Source organism: Terrapene carolina, unplaced genomic scaffold, assembly GCF_002925995.2.
Source record: "Terrapene carolina triunguis isolate 2854851 unplaced genomic scaffold, T_m_triunguis-2.0 Scaffold62, whole genome shotgun sequence".
NCBI lineage: Eukaryota > Metazoa > Chordata > Testudines > Emydidae > Terrapene > Terrapene triunguis.
The window spans coordinates 19,434,988-19,456,404 of record NW_020664413.1 but is presented as its reverse complement, the minus strand read 5'-3'; the positions used below and the strand labels follow the sequence as shown (position 1 = coordinate 19,456,404).

At 38.1% G+C, this 21,417-nt stretch overlaps 1 protein-coding gene across 1 annotated transcript in view; it reads left to right on the top strand.

Moving 5' to 3' along the window:
* Positions 1-21,417, top strand: part of LRP1B (LDL receptor related protein 1B) — a 1,279,381-nt gene that overhangs the window by 914,986 nt on the left and 342,978 nt on the right. The window contains exons 39-42 of the mRNA XM_026647738.1: positions 5,412-5,538; positions 5,692-5,843; positions 6,131-6,255; positions 9,481-9,852. Of these exons, the coding sequence (XP_026503523.1) occupies positions 5,412-5,538; positions 5,692-5,843; positions 6,131-6,255; positions 9,481-9,852 (776 nt within the window). The remainder of the gene's footprint in view (positions 1-5,411; positions 5,539-5,691; positions 5,844-6,130; positions 6,256-9,480; positions 9,853-21,417) is intronic.

Genomic DNA, 21,417 nt, shown 5'->3' with positions numbered 1-21,417 from the left:
GTCAGCTACTCCCGAGTATTTGGGGAGGAGAGAGGGATTGTAGCCCCAATCTTCATTCTGCAGAGACATCTAAAATCTGAAACCTTCTTATGGGGGAGGGTGGATCCAGAGGCCTTGAGTGGGAATGAATGTTAAGGAGCTTTTTCTTTCACTTAAACCTGGAACCAGGCGTGTGTGTTTTGTGTTTCAATGCAAACATTTTTCACAGGCCGGTTCCTGACTGTCTCCTGTTTTAAATTACTAAAGGAATAAACCCTAAATAGCCATATAAGGAAGTAAAAGAGAAATGGCAGTGCTAAAAATGAGAATTTCCTTGTTTGCTATGCTAGGGGGGAAAAATCTTTGTACTAGATTACTGTGCCTTCTCTTTCTCTCCTCTAATCTTAAAATACTGTGATTTGGTGCAACGCAAAAGTAGCTAGTACAACAAATGGCAGGTGAATTACTGTCTGGAGGATTTTGTTCAGCAATTCCAGTTGAAGTACAAGACAGTAGAAAAAAAAGAGAACAGTGTACTGTGTATGAAATGATTTATGAACAAATTCAGTAGTGGAAAGATTCTTTAGTTTCTGCAGTCTTGTTAAGCTTTCTAGGTTTCAGAGTGTGTTCAAAATGATTGAGGAAGTGGTGAATACGAAGGTACATTAATTAGTAAGTGTTCCTCTTGTGGCAAGACAGTATATCCCAATTTGGCTGGATCTCTGTCTTTTATTCTAAGCCTCAAAAATGTCACTTGAGATAAATTCTGAAGTTGTAAACCTCTACCCAGCCCCAGACTGCACCTCTGTGATTTCTTCAGGAAAGAATGAAGTCTCTGGGGCAAAGGCATCTTTTGGATAGGTGGATGGTGGTAATAAATTCTTTATTATGTGAGATGTAGGCCTCCTTTCCTCACTCCTCCCCCTCTTGCCTTCTTTCTAGATAAACCTTTAATAGCTGCTTATACCCCAGCTCTATGTCAATGAAACCAAAGTTGACAGCTGCAAAAGGGAAGTGAAAATGACAATTGTTAAACCCTTATAAGTAAAGTTGAGAGGGAAATTGTTTTCTTATCCCTTGAAAATTTTAGAGATGTTGAAAATTTTCTCATTCTGCATTAGGGAGAACCAGAGATCTTCCAATATTTTTTTCACAAAAAAACAGTGTGAGCAAAATCACAGAATAGCCAATAGTTCAGTGGTTATGGCACTCATGGGATGTAGGAGGGAGGGGAGAACCAGGTTCGAGCCTCTGTTTTCCCTGAGTGAGTACAGGAACTTGTATCTCCTGCATTTGAGTTGTCTCCTAACCATTGGCCTATCAAGCCAGTCACTCTCTCTCTCTCTCTCTCTCTCTCTTTAATTAGTTTTAAATTAATTAATATTTAATTAGTTATACAAAGTGCAACAGCTCCAACAGGAGTGATCACAGACTATAACCCATTTGTTAGGGCACACACCTGTGATATGAGAGAACTGTGTTCAAATCCCTGCTGTCAATCAGGCATCTCCCCGGTCTTCTGCATCCTATGTGAATACAGGCAGGTATCACTGGGGGGCTCTCTCTCTTTCTCTGGTTTTGAGCAGAAATACCATCATGGATCTCTGGGAAACATTCCTGAAAATTTTAATCAAAACAGCCCCTTTCAAGTTTGATGAATTGGTGTTTTTGGTCAAAAAACAAATTATCTTCAAATTCCCAAACAGCTCTATTTATTAATTCTGCCAGTCATAGCAAAATATAAACCATGCATCGTTCATCCCCTTCTGATAATGTTTCTAGATAGTAATATAAACCATACTGAGTAAGTTCAGAAAGGTACCTTAGACCTATACAGTAATTTGTCTGCCTCACCTCACTTATGCCTGCAAGATGATATGGATTTGACTAATTTTGATTTTCTTGGATGAAGCCAAGGAGAAGGTTCCTGATTAGTTTAGGTATTTTAACTTTATGTACTTACCTAATTCACACTGAAAAAATTCGGAAATACTGAAGACTGATCCCTCTGTCCCATTCAAATTAACCTGAGATATTTCATATTAACTTCAAGTAGATTAAATTTAACATCATCTCTTTTCACCCTGTTGTTTCCTCTCTATATAGGGAAGTGCCATCTTCAGAGATCCACAAGATATGTACATTGACATGGGAAGGTCCTATACATTTTTCCACATCAGTTAGCAACATCTATTCTCTGTCATTCTGCTAGTGTTTTGATAGTGTATTTCAGGGCTTCTTTCCCTACAAACTTCTGGTTAGGAGTCCCAAATGAATTTTTACCTTACTAGATATGGTTTTTGTGTGTAACTGGAGTTGTCTCAGACAAGCAGTTAGCGCTCTAAGAGAAAGACTAACAAGTGTTTAGTTGAACTAAAGAATGAAGAACTGTTTTTCTGAAGTCAGCATTCAATCTAACTTCTATGTCAAGAAAATAATGCTGATTAAACATGTGAATGCAAGTATAGTTAATCTTGGAGATGCTGATTGCTATTCCATAGTTAAAGGTGCATTGAAAATGTAGTTAAGGTGAGTTTTTAATGACTCATTTTTGGAAATTTTGACAGGTTATGTTTCTTTGGGTCCCTCTTTAGCTTAATATCTTAGAAACTTAGAAGTTACCTGATGTAGTTGTTAAATTCTATAGAATAAGATATGTATTATATTTAATATTTGAATAATAAAATATTATTTTTCATATTTGTCATTACGTCTTTCACTTATGACATGAAGTTTAAAGATGAATGCCTTTTACTATGGACAGGAAAGATATTTTACTACAAAGAAACTAGTATATGATGCTTTTAACCAGAGTGCCAGTTAAAATGGACCTCCTCTTTGTCTAGCCCCTTACAGCACCCACACTCCTCCTTCCCTACAGTTGTTGCTTCTGGCATCATTCCCTGCAACCCTATTTTAATGCTCCCCCAAAGTCAATCCAGCATCCATATTCTCACACTCTTGTAGATGCATTTAACTAATTTATATTAAATTCATTAATACCTCATTAGCATGCCAAGATATACAAGTGTTGCCAAAGTGATAGCCAGATAGGACACTCTGGTCTTTCTCACTTGTAGGTACAATCTGCCCAGGACAAACCTGAATCAACTGGGGAGTAGATTGCCTTTACAAGCTTTCATTTGGTCAAAGAGTGTGTGTGCACTCTTCGTGAGTTCAGGAGTGCATTTAATAAGTATATAATGTTGCATTTAGTGTGGAGCTACATTTTCAACAACACTGTCCACTTTATATATAGAACAGAGGAATCTATTGTTAAACTCCATTTTGGCATGTTCTGAGTTATTGATAGCTATTTGTTTTGAGGATGCTGTCTCTGTAGAAAGTATTAGTGGACTAGACGTAAGAAATCTCTTATTAAAAGAAAGATCCTGCTCATTTCTTGCTAGAGGAAGCCAGGAAGAGTTTGAAATCCTCGCTAGTTGGTAGAAACTAATGGTCTGAACATTAAAATATTCTATTCTATTCTATTCTATGTGTGAAAATTTAAACTTTCATATTTCACAATATTAATTCAAAAAAATCTTTCCTCAACTTCATTTAAGCTGTGCCCAATGTGTTAACTATGTTCGTAATTAAAGGTGCAGTGGAGTAGAAGGGGTGTCATATGTTCCCTCTCTTCCTTTGAGCTGGTGTTCTGTACCACAGCACTCATCTCACGGAAGGAAGCAGGCTCTGTAGACTTGCTACATTCCCTCATTCTGCTCAGAACAGGCTGTAGGCAGAGCTTTGATCTAAGCATCCCCCCTTCCCAGCATGCCCAGTGGTGTAGTTATGAGTAGTTAATTATTGAATGTAATCTCATTTTGTCAGGATATGGTGAATTAGTATCTTGGTCACTCTACTTCTGTGTTGTTCCCCTTCCACCAACCTTCTGCCTGTCTTTTGAATATGAGTCTCTTATTTTCAGGGAATATTCCATATTTTTAGACTGAAGGTGTCTAATTTATTAAAGGTGCTCCCCGTAATAAATAAATATTCTATATTTGTATTTTAAGGGAATTCTATTTTTTTTTCTTGCAGTTTCACTATTCTGTTGGATAATAATTATAGGTCTGTGATTTAATGAGGCACCTAGTGTCAATTGACATAGCTCCATAGTCAATAGAGCTATGCTATGTACATCAATTAAGAAACTGGTCTTTATACTCAGATGCATCCATTACATTTTAATATCATGTGTGTGTGTTTGTTTACAGAACATAGATGAGATGTTGTAAGAATATAATTGTTAAAAATGTAAAGCTCTTCAAAAATGACTTAAATATGTTGTAAGTATATGCAAACATAATGTTCTAAAAAGCTGAATTTGTTTTATTATGGTCAGACCTATGTTGTTATGTGGCTTTTTTTTCCTTCTTTTTTTTTGTACACATATGTGAGTGTATTTATTAATATATATGAAACAGAAAGTATATTCTGTTTGTGAAAGAACCTTAGCTTCAGACTTTTTTATTTTGGTTTTTGTGCTGTTCAGGAATTGACCAAAATGACCTTAACTCTGCGGTAATGCAATTTTCTGCTAAATTTGTTAATAGAATACTGGATTTGTTAAGGTATATTCTAATGTGTCTCTGATATGCTCATGTTTTATCAACATATGGAACTACATCAAAATATTTTTATAACAAGTTTAAAAAAGCAGAAATTGGTCCAATAAAAGATAAATCACCTACCTTGTCTAAAAAAACCTCACCACCTGTATCTTTGTATCTCAGATCAAAACATAAAGGGAAGAGCACTGCAGTTTTACAAATAAGCTACAGAAATGCAAAATATAATAGGCAAATATCACCTACATACTTCATACAAACTACAGTAGTGGTATTAGGGCCTGATCCAAAGCATATTGAGATCAGTGTAAAAACTCCTCTTGACTTCAGGGCCCTTTTGATCAGGCCCTTAATTACCTTAGCAAATAGGGGATATCAAAGTTGACCAAGGTTTATTCTTCTCATAGAGGTGAGAAAAGGTTTGCCTTTCTGACTTTAACTTGAAGAGTTGTTAATGGGGCCTAGCAGTTTCTAATAACCAGTGTCCCAAATGTTTTGATTGATCAGAAACCTAGTAGCAACCCATGAAACTGCTTGAGCTTTCGTATTGATTGCTACATTGTACATTTTTGCCTACCTAGGCATTTGCTAAAAAGTAGAGATATTAAAACAAAGGCTGAGATATCAAGGAGTTGATCAAGCAAGTTGAATAAGATGATTAGTCTCTGTAAATCATGTTTCATATTCATCTTTAAAAGGACAGCAATGTGTTATTTATGCCAGTTGAATATCAGAATCCTTTGGAGTTTTATATTTGTAAACATTGATTTTATATGAACTGCACTTATATTTTGTTGCCAAATATATGCAGGTCTGCACATGTTCATCTATTTATTGTGAATTTCTGCAATATTTTAGGTATTTGTTCTGGACGGAATGGGGACAGACTCCCTGCATAGGCAAGGCACGGTTAGATGGGTCTGAGAAGGTTGTGCTTGTGAGCTTGGGGATTGCCTGGCCTAATGGAATCTCCATTGACTATGAGGTGTGTTCCTGTATCTTCCACTACATATTAAATGTGCATTAAATATATTGCATTACAAGTTGGTCTTCCACTTTAATAGCATTCTGTTATTTTCATAATACAATTCTCAGACAAAAATAGATTGTTGAAGTTTACTTTGAAATTGATCTTTAGGAAAATAAATTATACTGGTGTGATGCTCGTACAGACAAGATAGAAAGAATCGACCTTGAGAGTGGAGGGAACCGGGAGATTGTGCTGTCAGGGAGCAATGTGGATATGTTTTCAGTAGCAGTCTTTGGAGCTTACATCTACTGGTCTGACAGGTAATTTATTTTTCCATAAGTATTTGAGTCTCAAAATGTTATTTCAGTGCCAGATACTTCACCCTTGTAGGATTAGCCATTCCATAGCAAGGTCACAGAAAGGATCTCACAAAGCTATGCAATTTCCACAGAAAAGGTACTTTTGGTATTCAAAGCATATCAATGTCACAGAAAAGAGTTGATTTCTTCAGCTTCTGGTAGGCCAGCTGTCTGTCGCATTTTAATTACTTGTTTGATTTTAATTATATGAGGGTTGTTGATCAGCCATCTTCAACTATTTTTGGCAGAGCACATGCTAATGGCTCGATCAGAAGAGGTCATAAGAATGATGCCACAGATGCTGTGACCATGAGGACTGGCCTAGGAATAAACCTGAAGGAAGTGAAAGTTTTTAACAGACAACAAGAAAAAGGTTTGCTCTTGCTAATTATATTAATAATGACTTTAATATCATATGTTACTCTTTTTGTGTATTAATTTTGGATAATATGAAAAGCAAAATCATCCTTGTTTTATGAAAGTTTTTTTAAAATTCTCCCCATTGTTCCTTTTTTAAATTATAATTTTCTAACAGTGTTCCTAAAGAAAATATATGAAACAAAATCCCCCCATCACTCTTTCAATAGTAAAACAAAACAAAACAAAAACCAGAACCATGTGTCTGAGTAGGACATGGGCCTTAAACTGATGTAAAATAATCAGCATGGATACCTGGCACTTGTCCATTACAAGTCAAGGATTAAAAATTATCCAGTACCCTGTGCAAGCCTAAGGTACGACTGAAAGGGATCAAGGGAAACTCAGAATTCCAAATTTCATGTTTTACTGTAGACCATAGTTGCTTTGCCACAACCTTCTCAATCACCTTCCCCGAAAAAGAAAAGGTTGGAATTAGTACCAAAATTGTGAGATCGCCATCAAGTGAGAACTTCCTCAGAGTGAGCCGAATATCAGCTTGTTCGGGGAAACCTGGAAGCCTGCCTTCCAATTGCCAGGAGGCATTAAGAATCAGTCAGTAATGGATCAATACCATGCTAACTGATTTAATTAGACAGCCAAAGCTCAAAGCTTCCTGATCATCCGTAGCAACTTAAGGCGGTGGATAGGTTAACATTGATTTCAGTGGACTTTGGATCAAGCTGTTGGTGAGCAAAGCTGACCAGAATTCTAGCAGAGATTATATTTGTTTCCTCCAAACACAGAGTTACCACCAAAAAAACAGTGAATCCAGTCTAAATTGTGCACGCACACCCAAGTACATATCAAGTTTAAATTAATAAGGTTTGCCTTGTACTCTGATAAGACCATGTCTCTGGTGTTCCTGGCATCCACAAAGTGCTGTAATTAAAATATTACACATCATGGAATCTGTAATGCCTTTTAGAGGATGTGGTGTTTTGTTTTTGTTTTTTGTGGGTTTGTTTTTTCATACATATGATAGACATAATGCTTACAATAAATACCACTGACTTTTCTTGTTTTCTAACATAGTGTATTTTCATTATTTTTAAAAAAATGTTTTAGTGATGTAGAATAGAAAGCTCTCTTTTGGACAATTTGCTGGGTATTGCCATTGTTAGGGCTCTGTACATGTGATTTCAGAAGATTAAAGAGATAATATTTTGTGGACTAAAAAAAAAAAAAATCCCTCACTCATCTTTAACTGTTTTTTTAAGTGGGCTTAGAAAGAGTTAATGTCTGCTTTCTTGGAAGGGCTTTGTGTATAATAGAGCCAGGAATATAGAAAAATTGGTTGAAAAATAGTCTTTTTTTTTAAATAATTTTTAACTAGATCTTTAAAGACTTGATTGTACTAGTGATGGGTGAGACAGTTATTGGAAAAAAAATAAAATGATAAAAATCTTTTGATTGTTAATTTGAAAAACATGTTTTATTATAGTTGAATGATTTTTACTAGGCTACAAACGTTAAATGTCTTCTGGAGGGGCTGTCAGTGAGCCACGAAGACAAAGGCGGAAAAATGGGGAAAATATTTTTGGATTTTTTTTCTCTCTCATTTAAGTTATTATTATTATTTAGCTAAAATAGTTAAATGAAGTTTTAAAATGCAATTAGCTTGCTTCATGACCTGTCTAGCACTAATAAAAAAAACATGTGACAAGTGATTAATCCTCATTTCTCTCCCTCAAACATCTGTTTTACCCTTTCCAAAGTACAAATCCTGCACTATGATCTGCAAGCAAACTTCTGTCCCCGCATCAGTGAAATTCTGCATAGTTTCAGGATCATGGCCTTACTGAATAACATTATAATGGTATTTAAAATCAATGAAATATAGAAGAAATAAAGTTTACTTTATTTCTTCTATATTTCATTGATTTTAAATACCATTTCAATGTGTATAGATATAGAGAGAGGAATATAGGAATATATAGAAGTTTGAGGAAAACATCTCCCATGACAAAAGAAAAACATCTCCCATCTAGCCTACTAATACTTTAAGGAACCATCAAAAAATCTGATAAAAATGGTGTACAAATAACTCTCCACAATGTTTTCATTTTATTTTACTATAGTTATCTCCTTAGGGGCAAGGATATGTGTAATAACTTTCAAGTTTTTTCTAACTTTATCTTAGCGAAAAGAAATGGTGACAGTGTTTATACTCATAAAAGAGCCATTGTTTTCACTGAGGATACCCAGCTTAAAATATAGCAATTACATAAATAAATACATAAATCAATGCATATGTTTAAAATAAATGTGCCCTGAGTTACCTGACAAATTATGTGGTTTTACAACCACAAAACAACTTTTAAAAAAAAGTTTTTTTCTCCACTGTTGTGTGGAAAACTCTCACAAATGGAAAAGTAACTATAGTGTGAGTCAAATTGACTATACCGAAAATGCTGTCAAATGCACAAAGTAAACTATGGAAGCTAGTGAAACAGACTACATACAAAGTACTGAAAAGACAGACAAAAATACTTTCTCTGCAATTTCTGACAGTTTTGTAATCTTTGATGTCATAAAATCACACAGAAGTTATTATTTTGACAATAATTCCTTAATTGTGTACATTTGGTAGGGGGAATTTTTTTTAAGTCAGCAATCAAAGGAATTGAAAATAAAATGTTAGCAAATAGCTATACATCTAAACATTGAGAAATGGCTCAATAAAATATTGGTAATGTGTCTTTCCGTATGTTGATATATATTTAAATTTTGGTAGAAGATATATACAAATTTGTGAAATAAATTATTGTAACCTAAGGAAATCGAAAGTTGATTATTATTTTTTTGCAAGTAACATTTTTTTAAAAACCATCTCTTAAAAACTGTTGAAAAAGTTAATAAAATTCACAGATTTTCAATTCCTTAAGATTGAGTAATTACATATTCTATATTTGTAAAATATGTACTGTTACCATTTGAAAACAACATTAATTATCCATGCTCATAAATTCTTTTTTAAAAATTAGTTTAGGGTGGTGGTCAGAATTTTGAGACCTAAACAATAATGGTTCTTTTTTACTTTCATAGTGCTCTGTTGCATTAACAAATATAACACAAATGGTTACATCAAAGAATCCTTTGTATGCTTAATAAAAGCTTATTCTGATTTAAGTCAACCAACTGTGACAGTTACAAAAGCCAGACTAATTTTTCCTTACAGGTACTAATGTTTGTGCCAAGAACAATGGTGGATGTCAGCAACTTTGTCTGTATCGAGGAAATGCACAGAGAACGTGTGCTTGTGCACATGGCTATCTTGGAGAGGATGGAGTTACTTGTCTGAGACATGAAGGTTACTTGCTGTATTCAGGAAGGACGATATTAAAAAGTATACATCTTTCAGATGAGACCAATTTAAATTCACCAGTAAGGCCATATGAAAATCCAGACTACTTCAAAAATGTGATAGCATTGGCTTTTGACTACAACCTGAAAGGAACGGGTACTAACCGTATCTTCTTTAGTGATGCACATTTTGGAAATATACAACTTATTAAAGACAACTGGGCCGGCAGAAAAGTGATAATTGAAAGTAAGTAAACATTTATTTTTAATTCCTTTATTTGTATCGGTAACCCTTATTAAATAGGGATTTGATTACACTTGGTTTTACTTGATTACGCTTGGTTGGGTACAACTAATGAAAGCATACTATACTGTAACATATATAACACAACTATAATAAGTAATAAGATCATCTATCTACATATTGCAGACTCAATTATCTTGTGGTATTACAGCTTCAAAGTCACCTACTCTGTGTTATTTATGTGATATACAGGGTGTACAAACCTAAAGAGCAGTTAGGTATTTACAGTGCAGTTGGAGAGTTATGAAATTGTTTATTGTCGTTCATAATTTACATTTCAATAGAGTTTATCTCTGCCATTTAATATTCCTAGTTCACTGCATAAGAACCTGTATACACTCATCAACAAATCTATTATGTTTCAAAGTTGCACTTAATAATGTGCCTATGAACTTTTAATATTAGCCAAATATCAGGCAAAAGAAAGGACTCAACTTTTCAAAGAAATTGTGAGTGAACATGCAGATTTCATAGTTTGTGAAAACAGGATGATGTAATACAACACATTAAAATAGGACATATTGTAAAAGACTAGTCTTCTGGGTTTCTGTCCATTTCCATTTGTGGATGTGGTGCTCCTCGGTCTGAGCTGTTTGTTGGGGAAATGGGTGGGATATGCATCTTCTGTAAGGGTGACATCATTACCCTATTCTGTATAAGGATGTACACCCCCCCAACCACCTCATTTGCTTTGCTGCTGTCACGGAGAGAAAATGGGATTCACCCTTGTGTCAGGTTAAATTATTTATTTATGCTTTATTTATTTATTTATTTGTATTACTATACAAGGATTCCTAGTCATGGACCAAGACCCCATTGTGCTAGGCACTGTACAAACACAGAACAAAAAGACAGTCCCCGTCTCAAACAGTTTACAATCTAAGTTCTTCTCTTAGTCTAGTGTATGATTATTTTCTTGTAGTTAGTAAGTGTGGAGGAGTAAAGGATAACTTTAGTGTATGTAGCCTGCCTTTGTATCAGGCTCCTTCAGCTTCTCATTGGTGCCATGTTGGGCACAGAGCTCTGTAAGGGCTCCAAGATGTGTGCCTCCTGTCCAGTGATCATACCAAAGACCAATGCCTGTATCCGTGTCTGGGCACAATCCATTTGGTAACCCAGTACACATTTTGCCACGCCTTCACTCCCAGAACAAGAATGGAGGGGCACTTGAGGCTACAAGTTCATTTGGCCTCTTGGTGCCTACAGCCTGCTACTCCAGGACCATCCAGGATACCAAGTGCAGCCTTCATGCTGAATTCCTCTCATGCAGGATCCAAGACTGATTTTGCTGCTCTGGCCTTAGCATAGCTTTCTATCACAGGGCTGGAACCAGACTCAACTCTGCCTCCTACTGGTACCATCTGATACCACTGGTAATGGTTAAGTCAAAAAAAGCACTGAAGACCAAGCCACTACCATCTATTAAGGCCTCAATAGCTTTAGTGAGGATGCAGGAAGCAGCCTCCTCTGTGTCTGATTCTTACTTGTCATCATTACCCCTGGCACCAACTCTCCATCACTGATACAGATGTCTTGACAAGTGCTTGCAGATGCCCATCAGGGTTAAAAAGGGGGGGGGGGGGGAGAGAGAAGAGGAAACATTTCTCCTCACAAGAAGAGCATAAGCAAAAGAAAAAGAGGAAGCACCATCTCTCTCCAAATTCATGCTGCTGACCTATGAAGATCCCAGAGACTCAAACAGTACCACTGTCACCTTTTTCTGACATCAGACATCTCAGAACTAACTAACTTGGACTCCTCACCAGTTCAGATGCTGGTAACACCTTCAATCTCTCTATGTCTGAGGTGCTGACCACTATCCAGGCTACTAGCAGCCCCACTGCATGGATTTCTGCTGTTTGACTTTGTGCCTTTATCAACTTGTTCTGCATTCCATCTCAGACACACTACACCTAGCAATGTGGAGGATAACCTGCTGTTAATGTCAACATTTTCTGCTGTCAGAGGGTTCAGGCCAGTGTCTTACAGGAAGGTTTCATGCTAAAATGCTATGAACAAAAGTGGAAATGGTCTGCTATCTGGCCTACTGGTAAAGGACTCACTAGCTTCAGCTGGGGTCCCTGCAGTGCTAGAGTTCGTTTTACACCTTAAGTCTTGGGGCTTGGGCTTAATTTTAGCGTCCCTAAATGTCCATATAGCAGCAATTTCTGCTCATCACAATTAAATTAAGGACAAACCCCTTCTTCTCTCACCCTAAAGTCTCCTGGTCTCGTACGGGTATGGTAAAGTGTGCTTCCCCCCATCAGGAAACTTCTACCTTCATGGGTGTTGAATCTTGTCCTAACAAAGCTGATGGGGCTTCCTAATGAGCATCTTCCACAACTCTCTAGAATATTTCTCAATTTCAAAATGACCTTCCTAATAACAATTATATCTGCTAGGAAAGTGAAAGAGTTTAATGTTTTGATGATCATGCCACCTTACACTGTGGTCCACAAGGACAAAGTCACCATGTGACCCCATTCCAGCATCATGACTAAGGCGATCTTAGATTTACACCTGTTGCAATGTATTTCCTTCTCACTGTTCTCACTGTTCTTTCCCAGACCCTGTTCCAACCCAGGGGAAATTCATCTTCAGACTCTAGATGTAAAGAGGGTTGTCACAGGCTGACTTTTAAGGCCTTTAAGGCAAGCTGGGTTCACCCTTGTCTCTGACTTAGCAACTATCCCTCAGCTGTGTCCATGATCTGGTCATTGAATGATAGTGATCCCAGCTGTGAAAGGTGTGACAGGCTATCAATATCCTATAATGTACGAACAAACCTTTTGGAATTAATATAAGCTTTGTTGAGTTAAGTTTAAACCTTACTGCATTAGGGTAAACATCTCTGTGGTACATTGTATTAAAAATGCAACGGTGTATGTGTTGTTGTGAAATTGTATTGTTTAGGCTGAGTCACAACCTTCTTCCTGATGCAGTAAGTGGACAGGAGACCTGGTCCATAGATAGCCCCAATCCTTAAGGGGACGGCTGGGAAGGACTTGGCCTACTTAAGCTTCATAAGTCTGTGTGCTTGTTCTGAGCTGAAGTTCTGATAAACAAAAAAAAAAGTAGGTTGGGGTGATGTCTGGTAAGCTTCATATCATGCATGTAAGCTTTTTTTATTGTTTTTATGTTTTCTCTGTAACCCTTTTTACCTTAAGAATAAAGTAGGGTTGCTTAGAAAGAACTATGTGATCCCTTATATCTGTAGCAATTACACTGTTATCCATCTGTGAAGAGAAAGGAAGCAGGTGGGTTTGGGCAGACTGTCTGTACTGGGAATTACAGAGTGAAGGCAAGGGACCTGTCCAGCCTAGAAATACACATCTCTTTCCCTTCTGACCAGGGTATCTCCACCTAAGAGAGGCAACAGCTGGGATGCCCTTGCTGAACCACTAAGGAAAAACACAGGTGCAGTTGCCTTGAACTATGACAAAATGGTCAGGAAGAGAATATATAAACGGAGTGGAGAGCTCACTTAGAGAGGTGAGGCCCAGGAGAGGGGAACAAAGAGAATTCCCTCTGGGAAAAGCCTGGGGGAATTCAGGCTGCAATAGAGGATAGGGAACAGGTTAGGCTTCTGTGGGGGAAGCCCTGAGATAGGGCTTGTAAGGGGCAGATTGATCACTGAGGTACACTGCCGGAGTCTTTTGGGAAGAGAGACAGTGGGGGAATTCTGATGGACAAGAAACAGCAGAGGAGGAACCTTGTGGGACCCAGGAGTGGGGGGAAAGCAGAATGGTCTGAGAGTGGCAGAGGAGATTCTTCGTTGAGTGGTGTCCCTGTGGGTGCTCCACTCTAGGTGTCGGTGCATCCCTGCCCCATAGATCGGAGGTTTCTCGCAGCGGTACTCGGTCGGGGGAAAGGCGCGTACAGGAGTCATCTTGTGCAGCTGTTGGCACCTCCTGTAGCGCACGCTTCCCCGACCATTCCCTCAGTTCCTTCTCAACAGTCCTCGGCTGCAGATGGAGCTCCGTGGCAGTGCTCTCTTTGATACTTTCTGGGGGGGGAAGTTACAAGTTACATAGGAACTTATTTTTAGTTTATATTTAGTTACATTGTTTAGTTAGTCTTAGTCTATACATAGTTACATAGTTTCCTTAGTTCTTCTTAGAGGCTTTTCTTTAAAAAAAAAAAAAAAGGAGAAGAAAGAAGACGACTTTTTCTCTCCTTAAATCCCCGTTTGGGAACAGTTTCTACAGTTTACCATTACAATTATCTCCCACCCTTATCTCTTGAGAGGCTTAACTGCAGTCATGCCGGGCTCAACAGGATTTAAAAAGTGTGACTCCTGCCGTGAACCGATGCCGGTCTCTGACAGCACATTCCTGCATTCGCTGTCTGGGAGAAACTCATATGAAATGCATACATTGCACCAACTTAAGAACAAGGGCAAGACGTGACAGGGATCTCCGCTTGAAAATGCTTCTGCTGGAGAAATCCCTCCAACCTCTGCAAGAGACGTCCTCTGGGGACTCTCATAAACCGAGATCCCTGAGCTCTGATAAGGCACCGACTTCCAAAACTGTCAGGAAGCGAGCCCCAACCTCTCCAGCCAGGGTCTCAGAAAAAGAGAGCTTCGCTAGCGAGGTCTTTACCCTCAGTGCCACTCATCCAGAGTGAGCACTTACGAGGCACCGGGCTCCTCCGGCACCATCTCTCAGCAGACCCCTGCTGAGCCCCAACACGCAGCACTAGAGTTGAGATGTCAAGTCTCCTCCACAGCACTGACTACCTCGGTGCAGAGCGCGGCACAGGCAGCGGCACCGCGATCAATGCTGCCACCACCGGCACCGACCCAAGACTTGCTGCCGCCTAACAAGACGAATCCAGACTAGAAGGAGGGATCCACCATTTGTTTTTGTTGGTCTTTCTTTTACACTAGAAAGGGTGGAACTAAGTGTGGCCTGGCTGGAGATCTGAATAATGAGAAGAGGCAGACAATCATGAGGCTGGAGCAGCCATTGGTGGGGATGTTAGAGAAGACAGTCTACTATGCTATGCACAGCCACAAGGGGGCATTCCTGCAGTGTCTCAACTCTGCCGCAGCACCCAAACTACCTTCGTTCCTCTCTTTAAATGCAAACTTCAACTTAACCTTCACTATGAACCCATGGCTGGAGCTTCCATAATTAATTTGTTTCCACTAGCACCAAAATATGCTAAGCATTGTATGAGATAGAATTGGAGACCTTTCAATTCTCTCTCTCTCTCTCTCTGACAATATTATAGGTAGGCTTGGCAGAATTCAATTTTTATTGTTTTATAATTTCAGCAGATAATAGTGTTATATATTTTTATCTATTTAAATTTGCACAGTGGAACAAAATTATGAGGTTTAACCCTGCCACCCAAGTGTTATCGATTTTCAAATTTTCACAGTTATGGGAAGTTATGGGGGGGAAGACAATGATTATTAAATGACAGTAGACATTGAAATTCAACAGATTAAAGCTTTATAAAAATTAAAAACAAATTGTCAACGTCACATGTCAAAATATACAAAGTCAATATCCTTAAATCAAATGCTAATAGGTTTTCAAGTAGCATTTTTCTTACTTTGCCTATCTGTCAATTTTGATCATCATTTATGGAAATATTTGTTTGTCATTTTGTGTGTGTACATGAAATTAACATTTACTGATTAAAAAATCTAATCCTTCCAATCTTAATTATAGTTAAATCAGTGCTTTATAAGGTGTCCCCAGTTACAGTATAATACTGTTTATTAAAGTACCTAAAGACACTCTACAAATCACAGTTCATAGTGTTAAATGAATTAGTAATAAGAGATTCTACCTGGAATCTTAGTACTCCTGAATTCATCTATCACTAACAATATTATTCTTCTGAATCATTGTATCAGATTCATTTCTTTCTCAATGCAGAAAACTCAACTGTGCTAATATTGGACATATTTGAAAACCATGTTGTTCCCATGCCCACAACTTCTTTTTTCTATAAATGCTTGAGTTGTAGTTTCATACTGAATGAAAATAATTTTGTAAGACTACGTATGATATTGTGTATTTCAGCTGTTCTGAAATATTTTTTCTTTGTCCAATGTCTTTCATATTTTGGGGGATTTTATGCTCCAGTTTGAAATATTCTTCTCTTTCTTCAGAATCTTTGCACTTGATTCTCCTCTCACACTAGTGTAAATGTGATATTACTCAATTTAAATCAATGGAGATATCTTCTGGAGTAGGTGGTAAAATGCAGCAATTTGGCAAGGAAAGGGCATCTATAAAGAAAATTTAAGGGGTGGGGAAATGGAAGGAGCAAAGCTGGCTCCAAAGCCAGGGGTGATATGAATTTTTTTCACTATAACGTATTAAAATTGCATATAAGGTAATGAATTGTTTTGATTTCTGACCTGCTGATTATGTGCTATGGGGAAGAGGTGGTTACGTGAAAGCAAGCATACAGATTTCAGTAATGGTGATAGGCAAGCAAAAAATAGCATAAGATAAAAATTGATGTACCTGTGACAGTAATTAAACCCTCTGGTCCTTCTGAAAACTGAAAACCAATTAATCAGCAAATATTTTGTAACATGTTTTCTTTGGGCTACAAGAACTCTGAAACCGCACTAAAAACATAATCTAGTGTGGTTCTAGCTCACTCAAAACGGGTCTACAACCCTTTCCAGCTCATTAAGCACACGTCTACAATTCATACAAACCATAACTCAATATTTAACCGGAAAGGTGAGAATAGAATGGATGATATGCAAGATACTGTTAACTCACATTTCTAGTTCACTGAATTCATACGTACTACTCATAAAGAATCCATTAGCTGTTGTTTCTACTTCACTGACATCAGATCTGCCACTCAAAACCAATGCATTATCAAACATTTTTTGCTCACTGAAAACAGTTATGGCATATAAAGAGCCCTGTAATGAACAGGTTTCCAGTTCACTAAAAACAGATTTACAACTCACAAGCAACCCATTATATAACATTTTTTTCAGCTCACTGAAAACAGATTTACTACTCAGAAACAACCCATTATCCAACATGTTTCCAGTTCACTGAAAACAGATTTATGACCCCTACACAAACCATTACCTAACCCAGTTCCAACTCACTGAATATTGATTTAGAATTCATAAACAACCCATTATCTGACACATTTTCAGCTCACTGAACAGATTTGCAACTCATAAACAACTCATTATCTAAGACATTTCCAGCTCACTGAAAGTAGATTTACAGTGTAAAAACAACCCATTATCTAACATTTCCAGTTCACTAAAAACAGATTTAGAATCACTAAGATCCCAGTACCAGACAGGATTCCATCTCCATCAGATAAGAAGAGCCAAAAACCAATTACTTCCCATGCCCCGCCCCATTTATTTGCTTTTTTTTTTGTTATATCCGGTATGTTATGTGTAATTTACATTTTTCCTTTTTTTTTGCACATGAATTGTATAGTCTTGGAAGTTGTTTATGGAATGAGATCAGGCAGGTTGAGCAGTATAGTGCTAAAGTTTTCACTTTTGGCCTTGGCTCGGTGACACTGTTGGTTCAATAGGAATGTTTTTTTTAATAACAACTGGATGGGGTTAATTTTCCTTTTCCCCACTCCTCAGTGTCAATTATTCCTTTTCTTTGTTTCTTTTCTCCCTTTCTCTTTTGTAATGCCCCATGTATGACAGAGGGTTGTCTGAGCTATGAATTGCCTATCAGTGCAATTCTTCCCTCTTTTTGACATCATTTTTTCCCATTACTGTGACATCACGTATTGTTGTGCTGTTCTATATCAGTTCTTGTATCAAGCTCATGGGTGGCGCATGAACTGCCCGTTTGAGGAGGCTAGCCCCCCAGCTGCCTTAGGCTCCGTCCCCACTCTTCCCCTTCTGCCCAAGGCCCCACCCCCCAGAGGAGCCCCAAGCTCACACCATGGCTGGAGAAACCCTGGCCAGCCCGCCCGAGCCACTCCGCGTGCCCATCTGCCCGTCCAAGCTGCACCAGCTGGCCTGCCCAAGCCACCCTGGTTGACCCGAGCCCTGGCCGCCTGGAGGAGCTCTGAGCCCCAGGAGTGTTAGCGGAGGTTTGGGGAGGCTTAGCCTGCCCCAGCCTCCATTATGCACTGTCCATGGAGCTCATTGTCATAGTCTCTGAGTGCTTTCCTTTAGTGAATTAAGTAATATGACTAATATCTTGTATGCATGTTTGTGTGGTTTTGTTCCTCTCATCCTCTCCCTGAGAGGGGGTTGAATGTGCAGTGTAATGTTTTGTTCTAGCATGGTTTTTTTAATTGCTATGTATTTATGTTAGAGAAGGTAAGTCAAAGAAATGTTCCTTCTGTTTGGAGCAAATGGTGGTGAGGCAGTCCTTAGCTGCTTTAGCAGTTCATTCCAGAGTTCGCAGAACAGCCCCAAAGAAAGCTCTGTCTCCTCTTTATCCATATTGTAGAAAGTTCAATTGTGCCAGAGAAGCAAAATTGTCAACCACTGTCTTCATCCGGAACTTAAGCGGATCTTTAAATGTCCTGGATCCAGGCCACTGAGCACTGTGAAGATAAAGGCTGAGGCCTTGAACTTGATTTGATATATGGGAAGCCAGTGTACAGTGCGTAGAAGAGATTTCAGGTGCTGATGGTAGCCTGTGTTGCTGAGGAAACATTATATAGTGGTTTGGTTTACTCATTTATTTAGTTTCCTAAATGCTATAGACTTCATCCCATGTATATTGCATTGCTGTAGTTCAGCTGAGAGGTGATGAAGACGAGGTCATTATCCATCAGGTTGAGGAAGGACTCTCCTAGCAAACTAGAGATGGTAAAAAGTGTTATTCATGGATGCTGCTATGTGAGAGCTTAGTTTATATTTGTAGAACTCAGGCTTCTTGATTTGTGTTTTGGAGAGTCAGCAGCTTTTATCTCATATTCATCCTGCTGCTAAAGCTATCATAACTCCATTGTATATTGCAGCCCAGTAAATATGATAATGGAATCCTATTTTGAATGGATATAGTACCTGCTCTCTGGGCCTGTCTGGATGCTGTGCAGATATTGATTGATTTGGCCTCTTGACATCTCTGTGAGGCTATAGTGTATTGTCCCTGGTTGTAGATGGGAAGCTGAGGCATGGAGAGGTTGGTGGAATTGGTGAAGAATTTTGCTGAGCAGGGAATAAGTACTCAAATATTACTCAAGGGAACTTATATTGGTATAGAGCAGACATTCTCAAACTGTGAGCCATAAAGCACTTACTAGTGGTTTGTGGAGAATTGGTTGTAAATGTCAGTGCACAGAGCAGAAATATAAATCTAGACATCCAAAGGGGGGGCGGGGGGAAGAAAGGGATTTTTCTTCCTTTGGGGAGAAGGTCTAGTAGTTGTCTAATTCAGAGGATCAGATTGATGCCCTAGATAAACAGTAGCTATCCATCCCCTGTCATGCTTCAGGGGAGGAATGGAAATTTTTGGTTACACCTAAAAATTCTAAGAATGTACCAGGCTATTGTCCCCAACTGCCGGTGTAGGTTGCCATGTTCCTTTGTCCAGGCTATCAACCCTATATACTGCTGAAGGTTGTCATGCTCTTTCAACAAGGCTAACAGCTTCAGCTGCTACTGCAGGATACCATGCCTGTCCACCTTCCTCTCCTCTTCCCTAGGATGCTGGCTATGAAGGGATGAAAGGGGGAGCAGCCCAGATGTGGAAGACCTAGCAGGCGGTAAGGAGCCTCCCTGGCCTACCACTCACTACTTTCCAGACTCCCTGCACCTATTGCATAAGGCAATACGTTTCCTAAGTGTGTGTGATTCAAATCCAGAATTGTGTCACTTTTGAAGATGAATGTGGGTATGTTCCCTGGTGGTTGGTAGGACTGTTTACCTGAAAAAGTGGACCACATTCTCAAGAAGAATTATGAAGTGTCATCTGAAACCATAAATGCCTTCACAGCCCCACAATGTTAACATGGGTGGATGCTATTATGTGGATGGTGGATGCAATCATTTATTTGATATCAGGTTTCTTTTTGGTTGCTTCTAGGGATGCCGTGCAGTTCTTACTGCAACTAGTGGAATATATCTCTGTTCCATGCATGTTTTTATGGGTTTGGGGAGAGTTGATGCCCAGACATATCTCCCAGTTCTCTTAGTACTCCAGAGGGAAACTGTTGAGAAGACTGAGAGACAGGATGATAATTGAGTCATCTAATAAGTTGATTTTTAATTCTGGCCCCAGTCATACATGATTTAAAAGAATACAGGCCATGTGGCCAGTTGAAGAAGTCCAGGAAGTACAACATGAGAATACCACTTGTTAGCTAGAACAAATCCAAGAGACGCAGCCATTCAGACCAACTCAGTAATGACCTCAGTTGCTTTGGAGTTATCGTCATGACTTCTACCCAATCCTAGTTAAATAGACTTCCAGATTGGTGACACACCCTTTCAGTTTGGGAGCATATAGCTACTCAAAATAGCTACTGGTCAAAATGGGGTTACAGCGCATTGTATTCTGTGGAACTCTGCAAGACTCAGAGGTACAGTCTTGTCTCATTCCTAATTTCAAGCAGTACTTGAAAATGTCAGCACTCAAAGGTGGGATGAATAAAAATCTTGTTTTTTTAATTTAAATCAGATTTTTTCTATAAATAAAATACATTGTCTTTTAAAAATAAACATATCTGAAATCAAGACAACCTGTGTTAAGCCCTAAATTTACTAAAGTTAAGATAATCTTAAATAAAATATAATATTCAATTCAGCAAGTTTGTTACCAACTTTTTTTTTTAAAGTCAAACTCTAAACTGGTAGAAGTCACTGACTAAGCACCTGGCACCAGAGTTTGTTGAAATGCTAAGCCAGTTTTTGTCAGCAGTAGTCTCGTTTGCAGGTGCAGAGAGAATATTGTCTTCATTTCAGTTTATTTAACAAGTTCAGTTCAATGATAGTTAATTCAAAGCTGAGAAAATGATTGGGAGTTGAAAAAGCAGGAAAGCTTGTTTTCTCTCTTCTAATCTATTAATACAAATGAGGTTGAAGAGCATGAGATTTTGTAGTTCTATAATCTGAAGGACATAGTGACAGAAACAATCAGTTACTAACCACAGATAATACTTCCTTTGTTTAATAAATCAATTAGTTTTAAATACAAAATTTGTTTTGATAAACTGATCTTTTCCCCCTTATGTATCTAATGTAAGATAGCTTTATTTCAGTAATAAAAACAATTTTAAATGTCTGTTTTTCCCCCATTTTTAACTGAATTCCAGTTACTATCCAAATGCAGCTTGACACAGTTCCTAAATTTAAAAAAATCTAATAAATAAGAAATGTCATTCCCCTTTCCCTACCATAATACAAATTAAGAATCTGAATCAATATATACTAAGCTAATAGATTGTTTAAATATCTGACTATCATTATAATATATCCTCCTGGTTAACAAAAAGAAGTACCAAATTTAGTGAGAAGGCTATAGTTAGTTGCAAATCAACATATGTTGATTCAATGCAAATCAACATATGTTGATT